Source organism: Chelmon rostratus, chromosome 5 (genome assembly GCF_017976325.1).
Source record: "Chelmon rostratus isolate fCheRos1 chromosome 5, fCheRos1.pri, whole genome shotgun sequence".
Taxonomy (NCBI): Eukaryota; Metazoa; Chordata; class Actinopteri; order Chaetodontiformes; family Chaetodontidae; genus Chelmon; species Chelmon rostratus.
The window spans coordinates 29699437-29724233 of NC_055662.1; the positions used below are offsets into that span (position 1 = coordinate 29699437).

At 46.0% G+C, this 24797-nt stretch overlaps 1 protein-coding gene across 1 annotated transcript; it reads right to left on the reverse strand.

The window, feature by feature from the left end:
- Nucleotides 1-1086: 1086 nt before the first annotated feature.
- Nucleotides 1087-24730, reverse strand: c5 (complement component 5). The gene is made up of 42 exons (XM_041937359.1): nt 24663-24730; nt 23433-23628; nt 23188-23341; nt 21739-21809; nt 21526-21623; nt 20366-20448; nt 20157-20247; nt 19956-20064; nt 18712-18844; nt 18458-18573; nt 15607-15795; nt 15318-15521; nt 15032-15244; nt 14385-14534; nt 14138-14264; nt 13975-14040; nt 13500-13691; nt 13096-13180; nt 12892-12974; nt 12392-12531; nt 12069-12302; nt 10259-10319; nt 10084-10173; nt 9675-9887; nt 9489-9564; nt 8291-8450; nt 8095-8199; nt 7501-7672; nt 7158-7282; nt 6781-6861; nt 6406-6558; nt 6239-6301; nt 6043-6137; nt 5765-5797; nt 5513-5615; nt 5208-5282; nt 4683-4788; nt 4296-4379; nt 3174-3263; nt 2907-2999; nt 1352-1490; nt 1087-1267 (listed from the first exon to the last, which is right to left on the reverse strand). Exons 1-42 carry the CDS (start codon nt 24728-24730, stop codon nt 1126-1128), a joined length of 5061 nt encoding a protein of 1686 aa, XP_041793293.1. The 3' UTR covers nt 1087-1125.
- Between the last annotated feature and the right edge of the window lie 67 nt (nt 24731-24797).

Here is a 24797-nt window from a genome sequence, read left to right on the forward strand (position 1 = left end):
GTCTCCTCATAAACTCGTATTCCTCACAACTCGTGTTTTCGTTTGATGTTTGAGCTTCAGATGTTTGATTTGCTGCTTTTCCTCTGAAGGATCTGAATGATCTGAATGTGTTTGTAATAATGTGGAGCTTTGGACTAAACAAACACTGTGAAGGCGTCACTTTGGCCTCATCGTCACCACATTTCTCACTATTTTCACAATGTTTCCAAACCGATCGATCGATCGATTAATGGAGGAAATAATCAGCTGATTGATCCAGAATGAAAAGAATCATTAGTTCAAATGAAGCTCAACCAGCTCCAACAGTAAAATCCTGCTTTGACATGAACGACTGAGTCACAGTAATCTGATGAGATCAGATAGAACAGGAGAACAGATAGAACAGGAGAACAGGAGAACAGTAGAACAGACAGAACAGGAGAACAGATAGAACAGGAGAACAGGAGAACAGGAGAACAGCCACAGGGACATTTTACTGCACTCAGTACTTTTGATACATTTTGCTGATTATATACTTTTACTTAAATAACACTTTCAGTGCAGAACACTGATGATCACTGATGCAGCAACATGTCAGCAGCCTGTTGGAGCTGATTGAATTATGGCCAGTTTGCTCATCAGTAGCCATGCATCAGTTTATAAGGTTGAGCATTTAAGATCTTAATCTGTAAGTGTCAGATAAATGTATTGCAGTAAAAAATGAAATAATTTCCTACAGAAACACAGTGAACTATAACCTTCCACTGCTGTGTGTCTGTGGGCGACCTCATGAAGCAGCAGACTATTTGTGACAAACCTGAGGATATTTTTAGTGTTTTTTTTTCAGATGCATAGAAACCGGTTCGTCATCCAGGGTTCAACCATCTGATTAGCCCTGTTACCACAGCAACACGCAGAGACCATGCAGTGTATTTATTTAACCTTTAATGGAAGATTATGTCATGACGAAACAATTTGGAAACAAAATAAAATCCATTTACATTAAAACTGTGAGCTGACAACACTTTCCGAGTAGAGGAAGCAGTTTTTCTGTATTTTTCTTCCACCTGGTTATCCTCACTGTTCTTCATAAACTCCCCCTCAGGATTTCATTAAAACGTGCTCTGAACAATCTGGTCTGCTGACTTATGAGGAGTCTGGGCAGCTGGATAACTGCAGGTCCAGAGCAAAGTCATCCAGCTGGGCAACGTAGTCCAAACACTCAGGAGAGCTACAGTCTGTGGGCCACAGCTCCACCAGCGCCTCTGAGTCCAGAGGAAGACGATACCTGAGAGACGAAGCAAAGACAGCAGGTCAGACTGGAGGAAGAGGAAGAAGATCTGAGGGAAGACAGAGGAAGGGAGACACTGACTTGAAGCCGTGGCTGAGTATGACCTCTGCCCCGCTGGCGCCCATCACCAGGTACTGTTTGCCGTTCTGGACATCAACAGCACTGCAGGTGACCTTTTTCACCAGGTCCACCTCTGTCCCTGAACTCACCGCCTCAAACTCTACAAGAGACGAGACGTGAAACCGTGAACATCAGGACACGATCAAGGTAACAGCACGTCATGTGACATCATGTCAAATAACATTACAATGAAAAGAAAGTGGAAGGAAGTATTCACATCCTTTACTACAGTACAAGTACTACTACATCACAGTAAAAATACTCGGTTACAAGTCAAAGCCCTGATTGAAAACATTACTTCAGTAAAAGTATGTCAGTATAATCAGTAAAATGTACTTCAAATATTACAGAAAAAGTTGTGAGTGCAGTAAAATGTCCCTGTGACTGTTCTCCTGTTCTCCTGTCCTCCTGTTCTCCTGTTCTATCTGTTCTCCTGTTCTATCTGTTCTCCTGTTCTATCTGTTCTCCTGTTCTCCTGTTCTATCTGTTCTCCTGTTCTCCTGTTCTCCTGTTCTATCTGTTCTCCTGTTCTCCTGTTCTATCTGTTCTCCTGTTCTCCTGTTCTCCTGTTCTATCTGTTCTCCTGTTCTCCTGTTCTCCTGTCCTCCTGTTCTCCTGTTCTATCTGTTCTCCTGTTCTCCTGTTCTCCTGTTCTATCTGTTCTCCTGTTCTCCTGTTCTCCTGTCCTCCTGTTCTCCTGTTCTATCTGTTCTCCTGTTCTCCTGTTCTATCTGTTCTCCTGTTCTCCTGTTCTCCTGTTCTATCTGTTCTATCTGTTCTACTGTTCTCCTGTTCTATCTGTTCTCCTGTTCTCCTGTTCTATCTGTTCTCCTGTTCTCCTGTTCTCCTGTCCTCCTGTTCTCCTGTTCTATCTGTTCTCCTGTTCTCCTGTTCTCTTGTTCTATCTGTTCTCCTGTTCTCCTGTTCTCCTGTCCTCCTGTTCTCCTGTTCTATCTGTTCTCCTGTTCTCCTGTTCTATCTGTTCTCCTGTTCTCCTGTTCTATCTGTTCTATCTGTTCTACTGTTCTCCTCTTCTGTCTGTTCTCCTGTTCTATCTGATCTCATCAGATTACTGTGACTCAGTCGTTCATGTCAAAGCAGGATTTTACTGTTGGAGCTGGTTGAGCTTCATTTGAACTAATGATTCTTTTCATTCTGGATCAATCAGCTGATTATTTCCTCCATTAATCGATCGATCGGTTTGGAAACATTGTGAAAATAGTGAGAAATGTGGTGACGATGAGGCCAAAGTGACAAATGATTTTACAGGGAAAATCACTCAAACCATAGTTAGATGGTTTTATTGATTGGTTTATTGATCTACCTGTTCTGTTCATGCTGGAGGTAAACAGCTACTCTGTATGTGCTGAACTCTCTCTCTCTCTCTGGCCAAGAGAGCATCAGTGAACATGGCTGAATCACAAACTGATATGATATGATATATGATAAGAAAGAACGACTGACTGAAGACTCTCTTTAAATCTGTGCATGTGTCAGAGCAGCAGCGGTACTTCACCTTTGTCTGTGACCTTCAGGACTTCAACTACGGTGGCTGTGAAGGTCATAAAGTCTCCTTCTGCTGCCGAAGACTTCACTGTCACCTTATAGGCTGCAGGGAGACCAGCAACTGAAGTCAATGGTATGTGAGTGTGTGTGTGTGTGTGAGTGAGCGTGTGTGTGTGTGTGTGTGTGGGGACACAGATTCACTTGAGAGGCAGATTTAAATGTCGGGTTGTTGTTTGTGATAAATTTGCTTCTCATCAATAATAAATCTCATTCTCACCGTATTTGATGTGCGGTTTGCAGGTCTCATCAGTGCGTTTGGCTGCTGTCAGAGTCACATCAGTGTTTCCTCTGTAGGTCGCGCACGCAGCTAAACAACAACAACAACAATAACAGCAGCAGCAGCAGATGATGATGATGATGATGATGATGATGATGATGATGTGGTACAACAATGAACATAAACAGCACAACTTATAACATTAAAACTCTTCAACACAAAGTACACAAGCAGAGAATGCACGTGAGAGCTGGAGGCTGCTGCTGCAAATCAAATCTTTTAGCGCCACCTACAGGAAAAACTGTTACAAATGCTGCACACTGGTTCAGCATCCCCATCAGCACCATATGACTGAACATGGTTAGCATGAAATATTACATCAAAGAGACACAGCAGTTAATAAGTAGGATGGTGGTGTTTCAGTAATGGCCACAAGGTGGGGCTGTTGGTGCCCTGCACATGCTCATGGACAATTATTCAAGTTCAATTTTAATAACGTCAATAGTAACGTCAACAATAATATCATGATTTAATAACATTGCACACATGTGCGATGTGTCTGCGTGCAATATTTCTGAATGTGGTTGAAATCCAATTTAGCATCGAGGAGTTTTGACACGCGTCATCAAGTGCATCAGGCGACGCCTTCAACCGTTTGGTAGCCAGTTATAGACGAACAGTTAGCGGCAACCAGAAACAGTCATTTGTTTCGTTCAGGATCATCTAAATGTGGCTTGTACAGTTTGGTGAAGATTAGATGAAAAAATGAGTTTACTGAAAAATCCAGAATGGCAGAAGAATTTCATGGGAACAAGTGGGCGTGGCCTATGGCATCAATCAAGCAACAGTGTGCAGATATTGTTTTGCTACACCTCACAGTTCGCGAGCTATTAGCCAAAACATAAAACACATAACTGACCACATGGTGGCGCTATTGGCACCATGTTGGAATATGTTCATCATTTGCAGCTGAAGCACCTGTCCATAAACTCCGACTACTTCTGCATGTGTGCATGTGTGGTTGGTAAAACTTCAACTAGTAAACATTCCTCCCATAGACTTCCATTATATATTTGAATACTTTAAAAGAACATATAAAGTCACTGAAAAGTCAGACGTTACCTGTCATACACTGACACTGTTCGCCCATACAGAGGCGCTGCAGCGTCTGTTCCTCGTAGGAGAACTGTTTGGTGCACATACTGCCTGCAACAGAAAACACGAAGAGTTTTACTAAAACTTAAAGGAACAATCCAACATTTAACTCTGCTGTCTGTCTCGTCCAGATGTTTCAGATGGATTTCATTTTATTCTGTGCATTGTTGTCTTTTAATGGAGCTATGCTAACAGTTTCCACCTCCTTCCAGTCTTTGTGCTAAGCTAGGCTAAACACATCCTGGACTTATCTCTGTACTCAGCACTTGTAGGTGTAAGCACCGAACGAGGCACACAAGTTAAAAATACCACGATGAGGACTACAAATCCCAGGATGCAGTTCAAGACTCTTACCTTTGTCCTGAGGCTCATAGACGCTGAACAGGGACTCACTGGCCCCGCTCACCCTGAACCCAGTCCTGATCCGAAAACCAACACACAGGAAGACATCTGAGGGAACCTAGCAACCAGACAGGAAGTTGTCATAAGGCAAAGAGGGACAAATCAAACCACATATTAAGTTAAGATAAAGGATAATTTGATTGGATTTATACATCACAAGTTGCACAAACTTAATGTTTTGATTTTATCAACTTGATTTTTTTTTTTTTTGCAAATATAAATTCAGTTTTTTGATGATTGAGTGAAGAAAACAAACCAAATTCACTTTATCCTTTTTATGATGTATTGTACATCTTCTGGGTTGGATTTTCTCTGACCACAGATTTTTTTTTTTTCTTTTTTGGTAGACTCTTACTCAACACTCATATTTCAGACTGTCCTTGAACACACCAACATGCTCCAGGTTCCCTTCAGGAAAACAGAGATGGATGAAGGACAAGCAGCTGTTTGTGTTCACGTGGTGTTTGTGTTACTCACAGCGTCCGTCTGAATGACCACAGTGTTTCCTTGGAGTTCATAGTGGGAGATGAGCGGCTCCATCGCATCTCTGAACTGCAAAACAGTTCAGTCGTTGTGAACAAAGACTTTGTAGCACAACATTAGTCATGTCTCAAGTCAACAACTTTCACACCAGAGACAGGAAACACTTTTTACATCAGCGTGTTTCCACTTTATTTTAGCCCCAAATAAAAAACATGAAAGAACATTTGCATGGAAACATGTCTGTCTTCACATCGAATCATTAAACCTCTGACTCTCAGGCCGAACCTAAACCTGTTCACCTGTCTCAGGTCCTCCAGGTAAGCCTCCACACCTGTTGGCAGCTGGATCTTCATCACTGTCAGACTGGACTCAGTCAGCAGCTCGTTAGGAGGAGGTTTATACCTGTCACACACACACACACACACACACACACACACATATAAAACTACCATCTGCTGGTGTGAACGGGCCCCCAGAGAAATGATGAACAGATTCATATTTACAGTCATTCACGTAAAAGCACAAAGGTAAATAATATTCAATTTTCTTACTTTGCACAAGCGACCAGGTGAGGAGCACGCGTGCTGAGATCTGAGGGGGTGGGGGGGGGGGGGGGGTGAAGAGGAAATTCACTCTGGTAACAGTGAAAACTTTTTGTTGCACAACTAAAAACTACAACCGAAATACAAGACTGTCAATGTACACGAGTGTAAAGATGCTCTGATGCGTCTTCCTGCCCCCCCCCCTCTGCTGCTGTAACACTGCAGATCTCCTCACTGTGGGATCATGAAGGATCATCTGATTTCTGTTATTCAGTTGAAGTGAGTACTTACTGTCAGAGGTGGTGGGGCTCGCCACCTCTATAGTGAGGTCAAAGTTACATGTCTCTGTGGACGCCGTGGTCTCATAGTAAACTGTCTTCATCTGGAAATACAATGAAGGCGAGTGAAAGTGCATTCTGGGAAATTTTCACAGGCTTAACAAGTTGAACCCTGAGACAGCCGAGACCACATTAAACCGCCCACCTTCACATTGGACACGCCCCTCCCGTAACCTGTGGACACGGTGATGTCATCATTCTTCGTCACCTGAGAAGAAAAAGGGACAGGTAGAAGGACAGAAAGAAATACAGCAGAGCAGCAATCTATCCTCCAGAATCTGTCTCCCTGTCCTCTTCCTGTCTCACTCTCACCTGGATGGGCGTGGCCACGGGTCGGCTCTGGCTGAGCTGGACTCGTCCCAGCGGTCCCTTCCTGTGGTAGCGGATGCTGATGTCCTGACTGAGGACGGCTCGAGGGACAACTCTGCTGTACTCTGTCACTGCCTCCAGAGACAAGACTGTGTCCTGAGAGACAGACAGAGAGACAGACAGAGCGAGAGAGACAGAGACAGACAGTGTGTGTGAGTGTGTGAGTGTGTGTTCGTGTGTGTGAGTGTGCGAGTGTGTGTGTGTGTGTGTGAGTGTGTGAGTGTGCGAGTGTGTGTGTGTGTGTTCGTGTGAGTGTGCATGAGTGTGTGTGTGTGCGTGAGTGTGTTCGTGTGTGTGTGTGTTTGTGTGTGTGTGTACCTGGACAGAGTAGAAACCCTCTCCGTAGTGCTGGTCCTGGGTCAGCCAGGACAGGATGGGGTTGGCGTAGTGGATTCTCCCCTTTAAGACGAAGCAACAGGAAACAGAATCATTCTGCAGCTCGCTGCCTCTGCTCACCTGTCTGATAACGTGTTTCTACCTTTTTCTCCTCATTATTGAGTTTACAATTAATTTCATCTTTAAAATCTGCTAAACAGTTTGAAACAAATGAAAATCAGTTATCATCAAATAATGACTGTACACCTGTACATCACTGCAGCAAGGTGAGCTTCAACCCTGGAGGTCAAAACAAGACTGAACAAGGGAAAGATAAACGACGAGCACACGAAGTGAAGAAGAACAGGAAGCAGCAGCACCTTGAGCAGCACAGTCAGCAGGACGTACGCTGTCGTCTCCACCGTCAGGCCGCTGGATTGGTCGGGTTTCAGCCAATCAGCTGTCACGCTGGACTCCTGCCAGTACCTGAGGACAGCGGGGTTACCTGGGCACGCAAACACACACACAAACACACACACACACACACACACACACACACACACACACAGCATGATCAGAGTCAGAGCTTCAGGTTCAGGTCTCATCTGAGCTTCAGGTTCAGGTCTTGTGTCCTCTGTCCAGCGTGTCTCCTGGTATTCAGACGATCTCTGTGTGTGACCTCTGAACGAGACGCTGCCGACCAGCGGGGGAAAACAAACGCACCTTTCTGTCGAGCCAGGCTCTCCAGGCTGCCGAGCAGCGTGGACGCCGTCACGCTGTTGGGGTCGTGAAGGGTCAGAGCGTAGGTCGCCACCGCGCGCACATACACGCTCTTCACTCCTGAGGCATGCTGGGAAATGTAGTTTGCTGCAGACCTCATGCTGTCATCATGGAACTGAGAGGAGAGAAAGAGAGGACAGGAAACATTCAAAATTAGACAGATGACAGGAGGAAGAGGAGGAGGAAGAGATGAGGCATGGATGAAGACAGGAGGAGGAAGAAGAGGATGAAGAGATGAGACAAGGATGAAGACAGGAGGAGGAAGAAGAGGATGAAGAGATGAGACAAGGATGAAGACAGGAGGAGGAAGAGGAGGATGAAGAGATGGCAGGAGAAGGATGAGGAGGATGAGGAGATGAGAAGAATGAAGATAGGAGAGGAAGATGAAAATGAAGAGATGAAACATGGATGAAGCAGAAGAAAGGGGAGGATGAAGAGATGGCCGGAGGAGAAAGAGAAGGAGGAAGAGGATGATGAGGAGAACTCAGGAGGAGGAAGAGGAGGATGAGGAGGTGACAGGAGGAGATGTGTTCTCACTCGGAGTTGCAGGATCGGGTCTTTGATGCTCGTCGCTCGGTATAACGCGATCAGCACGAAGGACGTCAGGTACACTGATTGGTCGACAGCATTCGTCCCCACAGCCTGCAGCCAATCAGAAAACACTGAAGTCTCACATCAAACGCAGTGTACCGTGACAGGGAGGATGACTCAGAGACGAAGACGTGCTGCTGACCAGGACTTTGTTGGGTCTGAAGGAGGAAGAGTCGCTGAACGATCCGTCCTCCTGCTGAGTGCTGCGGATCAACCAGGCCACAGAGTCTGACAGAGATTGATGGTCCACAGAGACCACCGGGTCCACCACAGACAGGGTCTTCACCACCAGAGCCGTAAGCCTGGGACAGACACGGGGACACAGGGGAAAGACAGCGAGGGAGACAGAGAGGGAGAGACAGGGAGAGACAGGTATCAGTGTTGCTCTCTGTCAGTGTCATTCTTAATATGCCCACTAGATGGCGCCAGGCTGTGGCTGAAACTCCTACTGGGATTAAAGCAGGCATCTCAAACCGGTTCCATAAAGGGCCGTGTGGCTGCAAGTTTTCATTCCAACCAAGGAGGAGCACACCAGGCTGGAATCAATTAATCAGCTGATCTCAGTCTTCAGCTGATAACTAAGTGATCCCTTGATGTTGATTGGTTGGCCTGATGTGCTCCTCCTGGGTTGGAATGAAAACCTGCAGCCACGCGGCCCTTTATGGAACCGGTTTGAGATGCCTGGATTAAAGGGTTCCAGTCTCTCAGTCACTTCAATAAATATTGTAATGTGAGATTATCAAAACGGATGTGTTAATGTGTTAACAGTGTTTAACGTCTTAAATTAGTTTGAATAGCAGCAGCTAGCAGTGGTGTTAAGTAACTAAATACATTTACTCAAGTACTGCACATGAGCTTTCTACTTCCACTCCACGACATCTCACAACATGTCAGAATAAAGCACAGTAGTTTGTACTTCACTGCATTTATCTGACAACATTAGTTACTTTACAGATTCAAATTATTAATACAAAATATAAATAAACAAATGAAATATGATGTTTTATTATCCAGCAGTGAATAAAGTGACTAAAACGAGCTCCACCTTCACCAGCTGCAGATCTACTGAAGGTGGAGCAGTCTGAAGTTTTAGGAGGTGGAGGTGAAATGAAGTTTATGTCCAGTAACTGAGACTTCTAAAATAGAATCAGAGGATCACATGACTCATGAGACTCTAACACCTGAGAGACAGGTGAACCAACAGGCCTCATGTGTCCTCAGAAACTGTCAAGCTGTAAGTTTTGGACGAGAGGACAGATGTTTTGAAGAAGCTGCAGAGTCCAGATGTTCTCTGGCTTTTCAGGTGGATGTTTCAGTTTGTCGTGTGTTTGTGTTCTGACCAGGTGCTGGATTCTCTCTTCGTCCACATGCTGTAGCTCGAGTCTCCACCTCTGAATGAAGAGATACTGACCAGACCTGGGCGTGCACACGCACACGCACACACACACACACACACACGCACACACAGAATGAGTAAACAGCGCCCTCCTCAGGTTACCATCAGGGTTTCCTCAGCACCTCCTCACCCTCTCTGATCTTCTGTCTCAGATCTGCTGAGTTCTTCTGGATGTCTGCTCCAAGGACGTCCCAACTCCTTGTTGTCTCCAGGTACTGATACACCTGGGCTGGGACGAGGAGTCCACCAAGCTCTGCCTCTGCCGACCCGGCCGGCAGGTTGACAAGCTGTCGGAGGCCTTCGGGGCTGTGCACCACTGACAGGACGTCACCGAGAACCTCACCTGGTACATTGAACACACATCACACCTGCAGTTACACTGCCAGACCACTAGGGGTGATAGAGGCTAGTTTGTGGACAAAAGGTTCCAGGTTTTAGTCCTCTGTCTCACGGTTTCAGCTCGGTCTTCACGTTACATTACTTTCTCATCTGATTCCGGCAGTAGCTGCTTAGCTTAGCATCACAGCATACCGTCTTACCGTTGATGGTCAGCATTCTCTCCACGGCCGTGTTGGGGACGACGTTGGCTGGCAGGATGTTCTTCAGCTCCACTGTTCTCTTCTCCGAACCTGCAACAAACACAGCAAACACTGAGCTGCTTTCAGAACCCAGCAGCCTCACACAGATCCTGGTCCTGCAGGTCAGTAAATGTACCGTAGAGTCCCTGAGGGTCCAGTCTCCCCCCGGACAGCTGCTCCTTCTTCAGTCCTTCAGGCTGGAAACAACCAACATTAAAGGTTATGACTGTGCTCACAAGTTGTTTAAAGCAGAAACTACACCTGTTTCAGGTATTTTTAGTGAAACCTGATTGGTCCAACTGACTTAGCTACTGCTAGCTAAGACAGGTTTACCTCTTGAAACATAATTTCAGGACAAAATGACTCATGTGGTCCCAGGAAGTGACGTTTGGGTGATTCCAGAAAACAGAGACTTCCGCAGGAAGATTTCAACGATGAAAATTAGACTAAAACTAGTTAGTCTAATTTTTTCTTTTCTTCTTTCTTTAATGACTTCATGAGAGGTTTGACAGCAGAGGGATGCTTGGACATGAGGACAGACTCTGGCTGGGACTGTGTGTCTCATATTACAATAATAACCTTACTGTCTCTTATTCAGGTATTAATTAACCATGAAAAAATAAACATCAAGCTGCATTTTTATATAACCTTCTCTAAGACATCTATATATCACCTCGATGTGTTTTCAACCAGGACAGCTGGAAACAAAACATCTGGATGTTAGCAAATCAGTGTTTATCAAACCTCCAGTCATCCAACCATTAATTCATCCATCCATCCATCATCCAACCATTAATTCATCCATCCATCATCCAACCATTAATTCATCCATTCATTATCAACCATTAATTCATCCATCCATCATCCAACCATTAATTCATCCATCCATCATCCATCCATCATCCAACCATTAATTCATCCATTCATCATCCAATCATTAATTCATCCATCCATCATCCAACCATTAATTCATCCATCCATCCATCCATCATCCAACCATTAATTCATCCATCCATCATCCAACCATTAATTCATCCATTCATTATCCAACCATTCATTCATCCATCCATCATCCAACCATTAATTCATCCATCCATCATCCAACCATTAATTTATCCATCCATCATCCAACCATTAATTCATCCATCCATCCATCATCCAACCATTAATTCATCCATTCATCATCCAATCATTAATTCATCCATCCATCATCCAACCATTAATTCATCCATCCATCCATCATCCAGCCATTAATTCATCCATCCATCATCCAACCATTAATTCATCCATCCATCCATCATCCAACCATTAATTCATCCAACTATTAATTCATCCATCCATCATCCATCCATTAATTCATATATTCATCATCCATCATCATCCAACCATTAATTCATCCATCCATCCATCATCCAATCATTAATTCATCCATCCATCCATCATCCAACCATTAATTCATCCATCCATCATCCATCCATTAATTTATCCATCCATCATCCATCCATCCATTGTCTTCCGCTTATCCGAGGCCGGGTCACGGGGGCAGCAGTCTAAGCAGGGAAGCCCAGACTTCCCTCTCCCCAGACACTCCCTCCAGCTCGGGGGGACCCCGAGGCGTTCCCAGGCCAGCCAAGCGACATAGTCCCTCCAGCGTGTCCTGGGTCTTCCCCGGGGCCTCCTCCCGGTGGGACATGCCCGGAACACCCTTCCAGGAAGGCGTCCAGGAGGCATCCCTTAAAGATGCCCGAGCCACCTCAGCTGGCTCCATCCATCATCCAACCATTAATTCATCCATCCATCCATCATCCAACCATTAATTCATCCATCCATCATCCAACCATTAATTCATCCACCCATCATCCATCCATTAATTCATCCACCCATCATCCAACCATTAATTCATCCATCCATCCATCCATCATCCATCCCGTCATTCATGTACGTACTACCACTCGTAGCTTCTTCTCCAGGATGTCTTTTTGTCCGTGCCGTGTCTTCAGGGTAAAGGTCAGGGTGTGTTCTCCAGGCTCCAGGCCCAGCACAGTGAAGGTCACTTTGCCCACCCCCCCTGCAGATAGGTGGGTCCAGGTACAGGCGGTGGAGTGCAGCCCCGCCCCCCCGGCTGCCGGCTGGGACTGCAGCAGACACAGCGCCGGGCCGACCGTCAGTGTCACACAGTACTGAGGAGGAAACAACATGGAGTCACGGTTGTGTTTCACTCTGTGACTGCAGCTCCCAGCACGCTCTGACAGCGGTGAGGGGTCGGCACCTTGATGCTGTCAGCCTGCTGGTTGTACACTGAGCCTCTGAGCTCCAGCTGTTCTCCTCTGACCACCTGATACGGCAGCGGGACGTCGACACTGAGCGGCAGACTGACCGACACCCGAACCGGCTCTGCGACACAAATACCTGCAGGAGAGGACACAGTTCACCTGCAGCTTCGTTCACCTGATCAAACAGTTAGAGTCCATCCTGTCCGTCCTGCGTGCTCAGCATGAACCACATGCTGAAGACGTCCTCTTTCGTTCGCTCCTGGTCCTGTATTACGTAACCTAACTGATGTTAAGTGTTGATCTTTAAAATACCTAATAAACTGTAGATTATCTGTAGTTCAGCGGAAAAGCATGAAAGTAGGAAATCAGGAGGAAGCAAAGAACAGTGAGACGGGTGTTGAGATGATGAAAGAAGGATGATGGATGAACGGAAGAGGGTGAAAGACTTCAGGAAGTTATAGAGATGCTGAATTTTAAAGGAAGTGAAGAAAGTCACCGCTCTTGAACATGCCGACGGCTTTGATCTCCCAGGTGGTGAGAGAGTCTGGAAGAGGCCTGATGGCAGAAGTCTGTCCTGGACTAAAGACACACAGAAACATTCATCAGGATTAGAGAAGATAAGAGAAAACGATGTTTTATTAACCCTGCAGCCTGACAGCAGAACAAACAGAAGCTCCTGGGTGTGTTTGATTTGTGTCACCTGACAGGCTGCACCTCCCACATCCAGCTCTCAGGAAAGTAGCTCCGCACCAGAGAAGGAGCCAGGTCGAAGTCAGCCCCCATCTCTGCACGCACACACAAACACGTTTCCATCATTTCTGGGGACAATCCATAGACTTACATTCATTTCCTAGAGACTTACCCTAACCATAACCACTGTTTGCCTAACCCTAACTCTAACCTTAACAAGCTATGCTAATGGTTAAGGTCAGTGTAAGGGTTAGGCAAATGGCAGGTGGCAGTAGCAGGTAGAATATCCACAGAAATTAAAGCACCACCCTCATTACTGTACTTTGGTGACCCCTAGTGGCAACACACAGTAACTGATCTCTAGCTTGTCTGTCTGCTGTTTGTTTGGGTCTGATGGGATGAGTCCAGACTGACCGTTACGTCCCAGGATGAGGTTCTGGTCCTGGTCCAGGTGCTGCTGGACGAACTCGCAGCAGGCTCTGAAGGCCTGTCTGCAGCGAGGGTGTTTGCGGAAGGTCTGCAGGGCAAACTGAAGGCAGGTCACGCTCTTTGGGATGTACTTCATCCCCTGCTCACAGCAGGTCTTCAGTGGACCATAACTCTGAGCTGGACAGACACAAAGACTCGCTGTTATCGACCTGGTTTAGACTGGAGCTGCTCCTCACCCACACTGAAAATGAACATAATGTCACTCGCCCAACACAGGTAACTGAGTCCTGACCAGGTACTGAGCAGAGTGATCCAAACTGTAAACATGTAAACAACAACACATAAACAACAACAACACATAAGCGTGTAAACTGCGTAAACGTCAGGGAACAGGAAATGTGTTGTTGGCTTCACAGGTGTACGTGAACTCCAGAGAAGTGACTGACAGGCCGAGTCTTACCTTTCTTTGTCTTCTCCTCTTCGGTCAGAGCTCGCTTTGGACGCACCGCTGCAGTACACGCTTCAACTGCACACACAAATATTCATTCAGTCCGAAAACACCAGCGAGTTTCTGGTCATTCATTGATCGGTCGATCGATCGATTGATTGATTGATTGACGTACTGCTGGTTGACGGTTGGGCGTTGGCGTTGGTGATGAAGGTGAGGCCGGCCAATCGGAAGACATCCGCGCTGTCTCTGCCGCCGCCTCCGCCGCAGCCCTGGTCACTGTGCTCGATGTGACGTAGGACCTGCAGGCCACCGTACATCCTGTTACTCTTATCACATAACACTTCAAATGCAAAGCACTGAAACGGTTTGTATCTTAGAGAGAAAATAAAGGTCAGCAAGTGGGATGTTTTCCGTGCTACCATGGTAACGGGGTCCCTGTAGTTGGGTCGTAGTGTGAAGATGGCGGAGTCCACAGCAGACAGAGCCACCAAACCCTCCTGATTGGTCCGGATGTCTAGGTGGAGGTTTTCCTTCGGTTTGTAGTTCTGCCTACGATGTGACAGGTCAGTCTGACACACACACACACACACACACACACACACACACACATTCAACGCGAAACATACTTTTTACATTGTGTACATGTAGAATAAATGTACCCTAAAAAACAGAGTGTTTTTATGTCAAACTGAACGTGAACACAGCCTGATCACACACACATTCATGATGTGTTGTGTTGACATTCAGTGACCAGTGTCGCTGCAGTACATCCTCCAGCCACCAGTGGCAGCACTGAACACGCTGCTGCTGAGCAGAGCTTCAGTTGTGAGCAGGAGGAAGTAGCTTGTCTTGACTTCAGATGTCTCAGTTCTGGGTGATAGTGGTGCTGGACTGTCCTGGATCAGAGCAATGACTAAACTGTTGGTTGACTTGAAACTCTGGGTTGTTTAATGAGAATAAGAATAAATCTGAAGACTGAAATATTATTGCATCTTGGCTGAGGATCCTCTGAACTGACCCTGTTGCTGATGTCTACAGAATAACACACAGAAGTGTCTCGTTCTACCTGGAGTCCGTTGACACACTTGTCTCTGACGTCCAGCCAAACAGAGTCGGCCACCAGCTCGGATGTCCCCTCTCCGAACAGGATGTAGTAGACCAGCAGCCTGATGGACGGGACCATGGAGGGTGTCACCTTGAAGCTCAGAGTCTGTTTGTTATCGGTGCTGGAGACAAACTTCTGACTGCCGAAATCCACCACCTTCCCTTTAGAGAGCACCTGAAGGAGCACATGGGGGTCATCAGTAGCCATAGAGACAGGACAAACACTGACGTCCTCTGTGTCTTCTCACCAGGTAACTGAGGGCTCTGACGGGCACGTAGGAGGGCGTGGCCGAGTACACTTTGATGCTGGAGAAGCGTCCCACCTCCAGACCGCGACCAGGCATGGGAGGGTCGATGTAAAGGTAGCGCTGGTTTGGGGAGTGATAGGCCACCGCCGTCAGACTCAGACTGGCCTGACTGGCTGATGGGAGGGCGGAGTCTGCCGTCTCAAACTGTGCCCAGAAGAAGACAAAAAAACACAACTATGAATAAACACAGAAAGAAAAGCAAACAGCAGGTCCTCCTCCTCCTCCTCACCTTCAGCACCGCCCTGATTCCCTCACGTGGTGTGTTACATATGAAGACAGCGAGGCCGTCTGATTGGCTGTTGGCGCTGTCGGGACAGGGGAGTTCCTCGCTCTCCATCCCCTGTTTGAACAGCTGTCGCTCCACCAGACGAACCTGAACCCGGTTCACCGGTTGGTCCAGGTGATCCTTCACCAACACCTGCGGAGAGATGATCAAATCACGGTTACTTTGAGATCAGAAGTTCATTCTCGACCAAACGATCTCACCTGAGGTCCTCTGACTCGCCGGCCTGGAGGTTTTGAGGTATCGCTCAGTCTTTGCTCACACTGGGTTAAAAGCTGAGTGATTCGCCGTCACTCGTCATGACGTACAAACCTACGATTAACTCCACCTGTGCACAGATTCTGATGATCAGTTAGAATATACAGACTTCTTCTACACTCCACTTCTACACTCTACTCCTCACTACATTAACCAGAAAAGAGCCAAATTAGACAGTTTAACATAAATGACCAACAACTAATAAACAGACCCGTCAGCTGTTGCCAGGCAACACAGCACTCGTAGCTGCCTGAACCTCGTTCAGCGAGTCTGCTGCACCGTGAAGTTTTCTTTTCAAACCTTCAGAGCTGAATGAGTCACAGCTGTGACAGAAATAGTGAGAAACAGCAGGAAGTCCTCACACAGTCGCTGCAGGAAGGAGTTCATTAGTGATGTAGCAGACGTAGACGGCAGTGAGCATTTTAGCATTTAGCATTTAGCCAAACCCAGCGTGCACCTGGTCTCACTGAACGTCTTGGTTGAGTCACTTAGCATGTTGGACAGGTAGCGCATTGAATCAATGAACAAGGGAGATGTGGCCTAAATCCTAGATGCTGAAAAATGACGTCATTTCAATTGTACTGCATTATTGTAAATTATTATACTGTTCATTAACCGCCAGGCCGGCCTGGAGCTAAAATATCCTACTATGAGAAAGGGATGACCTCTGATAGGCGTACCCCAACATTCTTACCCTAACCCTAACCAATCATCTCTCCTCATGCCTAAACCTCACCAACGAAGGCAACAGATACCGGCCAATCGGAGGCAGAGTAGGGCGGGTCATCACTGACACTGGCCAATGAATGTAAACATTCAACATGTGAGACTGTGTCTTAGCTGGACACGAAGACAGACAGGTGAACAGACAGACAGACAGGTGAACAGACAGACAGACAGACAGGTGAACAGACAGACAGACAGGTGAACAGACAGACAGGTAGATAGATAGATACTTTATTCATCTCCAAGGAGAAATTTGCCGAACAGACAGACAGACAGGTGAACAGGCAAACAGCCAGATGGGCAGACAGGTGAACAGACAGACAGGTGAACAGACAGACAGACAGACAGGTGAACAGACAGCCAGCCAGATGGGCAGACAGGTGAACAGACAGACAGGTGAACAGACAGACAGACAGACAGGTGAACAGGCAGACAGACAGGTGAACAGGCAGACAGACAGATGGGCAGACAGGTGAACAGACAGACAGATAGGTGAACAGGCAGACAGGTGAACAGACAGACAGGTGAACAGACAGACAGACAGACAGGTGAACAGACAGACAGGTAGATAGATAGATACTTTATTCATCTCCAAGGAGAAATTTGCCGAACAGACAGACAGACAGGTGAACAGGCAAACAGCCAGATGGGCAGACAGGTGAACAGACAGACAGGTGAACAGACAGACAGACAGACAGGTGAACAGACAGCCAGCCAAATGGGCAGACAGGTGAACAGACAGACAGGTGAACAGACAGACAGACAGACAGGTGAACAGGCAGACAGACAGGTGAACAGGCAGACAGGTGAACAGACAAACAGGTGAACAGACAGACAGACAGGTGAACAGACAGACAGGTGAACAGGCAGACAGGTGAACAGGCAGACAGACAGGTGAACAGGCAGACAGACAGATGGGCAGACAGGTGAACAGACAGACAGACAGGTGAACAGGCAGACAGGTGAACAGACAGACAGGTGAACAGACAGACAGACAGGTGAACAGACAGACAGGTGAACAGGCAGACAGACAGATGGGCAGACAGGTGAACAGACAGACAGACAGGTGAACAGACAGACAGGTGAACAGGCAGACAGACAGATGGGCAGACAGGTGAACAGGCAGACAGACAGGTGAACAGACAGACAGGTGAACAGACAGACAGACAGGTGAACAGGCAGACAGACAGATGGGCAGACAGGTGAACAGGCAGACAGACAGGTGAACAGACAGACAGGTGAACAGGCAGACAGACAGATGGGCAGACAGGTGAACAGACAGACAGACAGGTGAACAGACAGACAGGTGAACAGACAGACAGACAGGCAGACAGACGGGTGAACAGACAGACAGGTGAACAGACAGACAGGTGAACAGACAGTTTATCAGACTTTTTCTGGTGACTTTTGTTTTTACTCTGTAACAGATGCAACTTGAAATGTAACAAAGTACAAATATACTCAGGTTAAAGTAGAATTATTGGTTTTAAAGATACTCTGAGAAGTAAAAATACACGATAAAACGACTTTGTTACTTTGTAGCTTTACTGTCAGTGAACGTAGTTTGTTTCTTCCACCTCTGAGCGACAGACTGTTGAAAATCACCTTGTAGGACTTCATATCTTCAGACACTTGTTCTGTCTGATGCCGCTGTGCTAGCCAGCTAGTTAGCTGGCAATCAGCTATAGCTAGCTGTTGTATATATAACTGCAGTAGTTAGCCGCGTAGCTAGTTAGCAGCCTTCCATCTTTCCACCTGGTTTGGCTGCAGAACGTGTTTTTACTGCTGTGAAGTGTGGCTTCCTGACACTCACCTGGATGTTATAAGGAAGTCCAGGTTTGATGAAGGGGGGCGTGGACACGAGACTCAGGCTGTACGGCGATTTGACAAACTTCACTCCTGCAAACTCCGCCTCCTGAGTGATACCACCTGAGATACAGAGAGGAGGAGTGACGTTACCTGCAGTGAACACGCGTCACTGATGTAAATCTCTTTACTGTCACTGTACGTCAAAGTAAACTCAGCTTTAAGACTCAGATTAAGTTTAGGCTGAGCTCATGTGTGCACCTGTGTCCTCCTGCAGCAGCACGGTGATGTACAGGTACTTTCCCACCAGACTGTTGAGGTCTTTTGGTCCGTTGTGTTTAGACAGGACCTTCTCCATGTTCACAGTCACGTCCACTTCACCTGTTGAGGACAGCTGAAGGACACAGGAAACACTAAGACCAAACCAAAGGTGAAACTACCTGCAGAGCAGCTGTCAGGAAGTAAAGTCCAGCTGGTTATTAAACCTTAATGTCTGTCTTTGTTCATACTGACTGAGATCTGTTGGAAACATCAAGGACGAAAAGTGACAAACATTCAGATTCTTCACTGATTCTTTCTGATGTCAGTGAGGGTGGGGTCACAAAGACCACCCAGCAGCAACAGCACCAACGACAACATAGAACATAGAAATGTGTCATTTCTGTGAAAAATTAACAGCAGAATGACTGAAAACCAAAACACAGTATCTGTACTTTGGTTGTGTATTACTGCATTCTGCTAATGGAAGCCAGCTAACTATAGAGCTAAAGTAAGAAGCTACGTCAAGTGAAAGTGTTGCCTCGTCGTGTCTGCTAATGTGTTTTGTTCACTGGCGTCATGTCTTGTCTTGCACTTCCTGTTTTATTGTGAAACCTAACTCTCCTCTCGTTTCAGACCTCTGACTTCCTGGTGTCCCTCCCACCTGTCTGATTGTCTGCCCCGCCCTGATTGTTTCCACCTGTTGTTACCTTGTGTCTAATGGTCCGAGTCTCCCTCTGTCCTGTGCCAGATCGTCTTGTGTACCTTGTCTCGTTACCGAGTCAGTCTTTGCCTTGCCCAGAAAACTTAATTGATGTTTTGCCTCGAGATCTATCTGGAGACTTTAATTTGCCTCGTCCAAGAACCAAGCGCTTCTTGTTGAATCCAGCCTTCGGGCTTTAACTTCCTTTTGTGTTTGAGTCTTGCAATTGAGTCCAGAAAACGTCAAGCCTGAAAGCTTGTTAGAGAGTTAGCTTGTTACTAGCTGTGGCTAGCCTCAGGTAAAGCTAAAGCTAAGCTTAATCACTGATTTAGTGACTGTGTACAGTAAAAATAAAATGAATACATTTTGTCACCACTGTACACCAGAATATCACAGTATTCTATTTGATATCTCAGATTTTATTAGATTCGATTTTATATTGATTTTATTCCTGCATTCTAATTTCTGCTCAGTGCAGAATGTCAGATCTGAATTGTCTGATCTGTATTTAATATATCTGTATATATATTACGTTCTTTCTTACTCTCTCTCTGGAAACAGAACTGGGGATGAGAACCGGAGGATTCTTCCCGCTAACGTAGCCGTAGCGCAGAAACACCTCACCATCAGCCACCGGAGCGCCGTGAAGATACCTGAGCAGAACACACATGTGGTCAGTTCACAGCTGAAGAATCACTGAATCATCCTGAGTTTGAGTTCTGAACATGATGTCATGTTGGTTCACCTGGCAGACACCTTGAAGTTGAAACGGTTCAAGTTTCCATAGCTAATGTAGTTTACTTGTGGTTCCACCAGGATGGAAAAACTGGGAAGAACTGACACAAAGCAGTTAGTTTACATTGATTTATTCATATTTACATGATAGCAGCATAACACCACCCGCAGGTTGAAATGATATCTGATAAAGTAGATGATGTTTTTGTGTGGTGTTACCATATTCTTTTACTTCAAAGTCTGTTCTCGCTGTTGTGGTGTAATCATCAGTGTAGGAGGCTTCAATGGACCAAATCCCCAACCTGGAATAACGCTAACAACATTACAGATAGCCTGGAATCAGGCTAACAACATTTCAGACAGCCTGGAATCATGCAAACAACATTACAGACACCCTGGAATCAGGCTAACAACATTACAGGCAGCCTGGAATCACGCTAACAACATTACAGACAGCCTAGAATCATGCTAACAACATTACAGACAGCCTGGAATCAGGCTAACAACATTTCAGACAGCCTGGAATCACACAAACAACATTCCAGACAGCCTGGAATCACACAAACAACATTACAGACAGCCTGGAATCAAGCTAGCAACATTACAGACAGCCTAGAATCAGGCTAACAACACTACAGACAGCCTGGAATCACACAAACAACATTCCAGACAGCCTGGAATCACACAAACAACATTACAGACAGCCTGGAATCATGCTAGCAACATTACAGACAGCCTAGAATCATGCTAGCAACATTTCAGACAGCCTGGAATCACACAAACAACATTCCAGACAGCCTGGAATCAAGCTAGCAACATTACAGACAGCCTAGAATCATGCTAACAACATTACAGACAGCCTGGAATCAGACTAACAACACTACAGACAGCCTGGAATCATGCTAGCAACATTACAGACAGCCTAGAATCATGCTAACAACATTACAGACAGCCTGGAATCAGGCTAGCAACATTACAGACAGCCTAGAATCATGCTAACAACATTCCAGACAGCCTGGAATCAGGCTAACAACATTCCAGACAGCCTGGAATCACACAAACAACATTCCAGACAGCCTGGAATCAAGCTAGCAACATTACAGACAGCCTAGAATCATGCTAACAACATTCCAGACAGCCTGGAATCAGGCTAACAACACTACAGACAGCCTGGAATCATGCTAGCAACATTACAGACAGCCTAGAATCATGCTAGCAACATTTCAGACAGCCTGGAATCACACAAACAACATTACAGACAGCCTGGAATCATGCTAACAACATTTCAGACAGCCTGGAATCAGGCTAACAACATTACAGACAACCCGGAATCAGAATCTATGCAGATGAAATATCTGTCTGATGTTTAAGGCTCTTACTTCGGTTTAATAGGGATCTTGAAGGGGTTTTGCATGGACGGGATTCCATTGTTGACATCAATCATCTCCACAATGTCCACTGTTGTATGATCCGGGTCCTGTTGGGGACGAGATCACTGATCTGAGATCACTTTGACATGAGAGAAATCAACAGTTGAAACATGGTGTGATGAGTTGCTGCACCCTGCTGGCCCTGCAGGTCATTACACTCACTTTGAAGGTCAGGAAGACGCTACGATTGGCCGGCCTCAACTCCTGGTTCAGAGAAAACGCCCTCACTTTGACTGGACACACACACACACACACACACACACACACACACACACACACACACACACAGATGAATGTTACTATGTTACTAAATACATTCAATCAACTACTGTACTTAAGCTCTTTAGAACACGGGGGGGCAGACGACAGCGTAGAGGATAGCAGAGGCTGCCACAGAGTCAGAAAAAGTCCTGAGCAGGGGTCTGCACACCCTGAGGGACCTCAGTCTCCTCAGGAGGGGGAGGGACTCTGTCCCCTCTTGTACAGGGCGTCGGTGTTGTGGGACCAGTCCAGTTTATTGTTAAGGTGAACACCCAGGTACTTGAAACTTACTTACACACAAACATATGAAGAGTTTATCAAATCTGATGTTTGTTATAAATTCCAAAAACTCCAGCAGTTTCTACAGGAACAGATGAAATGATTGGTCAGTTAATCAATTAGTTAATTGACAGAAAACTAATGATTATATATTGTAATGATGGTTTGAATGTATTTGAATGTAATAATTCAACAGTAAAATCCTGCTTTGACATGAACGACTGAGTCACAGTAATCTGATGAGATCAGAGAGAACAGGAGAACAGCCACAGGGACATTTTACTGCACTCAATACTTTTACTTTAATACTTGAAGTACATTACATACTTTTACTGAAGTCACGTTTTCACTGCAGGATTTTTACTTGTGGTATTAGTACTTTTACTGAAGTGAAGGATGTGAACGCTTCATCACTGGTCACTGGGTTTAGAAGATATTCTAAAGTACTCACCTCACAGTACTTTGTGCCTCAGATTACGAGTATTATTATTCAGAGCATTATTTTAAGTAGTATTATGTGTTTCGTACATTCCATTCTGGAATAGACAGAGCTGCTCCCAAAGACAAATACTTCACTTTAAGGTTAGCACATATAGTGAAGTAAAAACAGCAGTATTTCCATCGGAGATTTGAGGAGTAGAAGTAAAAAGTGGCATTAAACCCATCAAACGTGTACTTAAGTACACTTCCTGGGTAAATGTACTGAGTTTCCACCACTGTGTCTGACACTTGTTAAGAAGAATTCATTTATGAAGCTCTTTCAGGTTTGTCTGAGCAGCATCGCTGCTGCTGTGTTGCTGCTGAGTCACGACATGTTCACGGTCTCAGAGAAGACAAACGGATGAGACGCTGTCGGTCCAAACAGTGACTCAGCAAATATCAGAATGATGACTTCTATTAATCAGCTGAGCTCTGGATTGGACGAGGACTTCAGTAGTTCATAAATTGACCCTGCAGAGCTGAACCCGACAGGCTGAGTTTGAGTTCCTGTCTTAACGAGTTGTTGAGGATCACCTGAACGCACCGTGTGGCTGGTGTGCAATGGATTGTGGGACACTGATGATCTGTTACCGTTCTGATGGGGGGTGTACAGCGGTTTGTCCGTCTGGATGAACAGGAAGCCGTTGGTGCGGCTGACTGGGATGGACAGGTGCTGGTTGATCTCTGCTGATTGGACGTGCAGAATCACATGACTCACACTCTTATCCAGCTGATCTGGGTACAGCTGGAGACAGAAACAGGAAAGGAACCATCACGATCAGACTCTTGTCCTAAGATGAGGTCTGATGAACTACAGCTGACTCGCTCTGACTCACCCGGACTTTGGCAGCGTCCTGGTGGTGGTTCTGGGTGTTGAGGGTCACAACCTCCTGAGCCAGAACCACATGATCGACAGCCATGGAAGTCTTCAAGAAGACGTAGACCGTCACCTCCTCTGTAAAACCAAACAGCTGCAGCAACACCGTCTCCACAGCATCCAACCGCAGCGACAGGGGAGCTGTGATCAGATACCTGAGGGGGGAGGAGAGACCATCTCTTCATCCAATCAGAGATCAGTTACAGACGGGAAGCCTGTTGAAGTTTATACGGGTCTGTTAGCACTGATTAGCTGACGTGCTAGTCAGAGTCAGTCAGTCTGTCTGTCTGACAACCGTCCATCCCAGCGACTCACCACACGGTGGATGGAAGCAGCGCCGAGTGGACGCCGTACTCAACGAGGCCTCAGCAACGACTTTTAATGCTAACGTCGTGACAACCCCACGCAGTGGTTAACTGAGTGTTATTAAGCTAACGTTAGCTAGCTAGCGTCAGTGAATGATGTCAGCCTGTCCTCTGGAGAGCTGATTTGCTTCTACGTGAGTTTGGTACAGCGGTGAAGAACTCATTCATTCACCGCGTTAGAGTTTGATTTCAGTCGTTTCTTTCAGCATCTCCCACAAACACCGCGAACGTCAGATTAATGTGTGTTTGGACATTTGTAATGCTCAAACAGTTCCGTACATTTAGCTCTTGGTGTGCAGCGTGTCTTACGTTCAGTGAATTAAATGTCATTTAACAATGAACGAAGCAGAAATAACAATAATGATCATTATATGAATAATTCAGGTGTGAGTCCTGTTCTGGGAACACCTCAGCAAACTAACACTGGTGGCATGTTGCATCACGTCTGTGTTGTTGATAAAGTTTAGAACAGGAAGCTGGTCTAAAGCTGTTTAAAGATCCAACAGCAGAAGAATTTTTTCTATATTTTTCATCCAAATGTTTTTAGTCTTGTTTTGTTCGGCTGATGAAAGACTCTGTGAGGGGGGACTTCATGTTCAGCCCCTGACCCCCCAGAGTCTGTGAACACCACTGCTCTGCACCTCCAACCAAAGGACATGAGCTTCTGAGCTGAAGCAACAGAATATTAAACACAAACCCCCCCAAAAAACCCCAAACCCACTAGAGTCTTGCAGCTGGAACATCAGCATCTGCTCATTGAAAGTTAACAACAACAAGATAATCCAGCAGTTAATTATGAGTAAAGATGCTGAAAGTTAACTTACGATCTGGAGTCGGCCTCCGTCCTCCAACAGAGACAACACACACACATCAGGAGGACGCACACCTTCATCCCGACGGTGAGGAGAAAACACACACTGAGCTCTGAAAACACAACTGACTGAGGACACTGACTGGCA

Excerpts from the sequence above, each read along its gene's own strand:
- c5 (XM_041937359.1), bottom strand. The coding sequence starts at position 24,730 with ATGAAGGTGTGCGTCCTCCTGATGTGTGTGTGTTGTCTCTGTTGGAGG. Across the intron at positions 7,673-8,094 it reads ACCCGATCCTGCAACTCCGA|TTCCATGATGACAGCATGAG; the intron begins GTGAGAACACAT and ends CTCTCCTCTCAG. Across the intron at positions 3,000-3,173 it reads CAAACCGCACATCAAATACG|CCTATAAGGTGACAGTGAAG; the intron begins GTGAGAATGAGA and ends GTCTCCCTGCAG.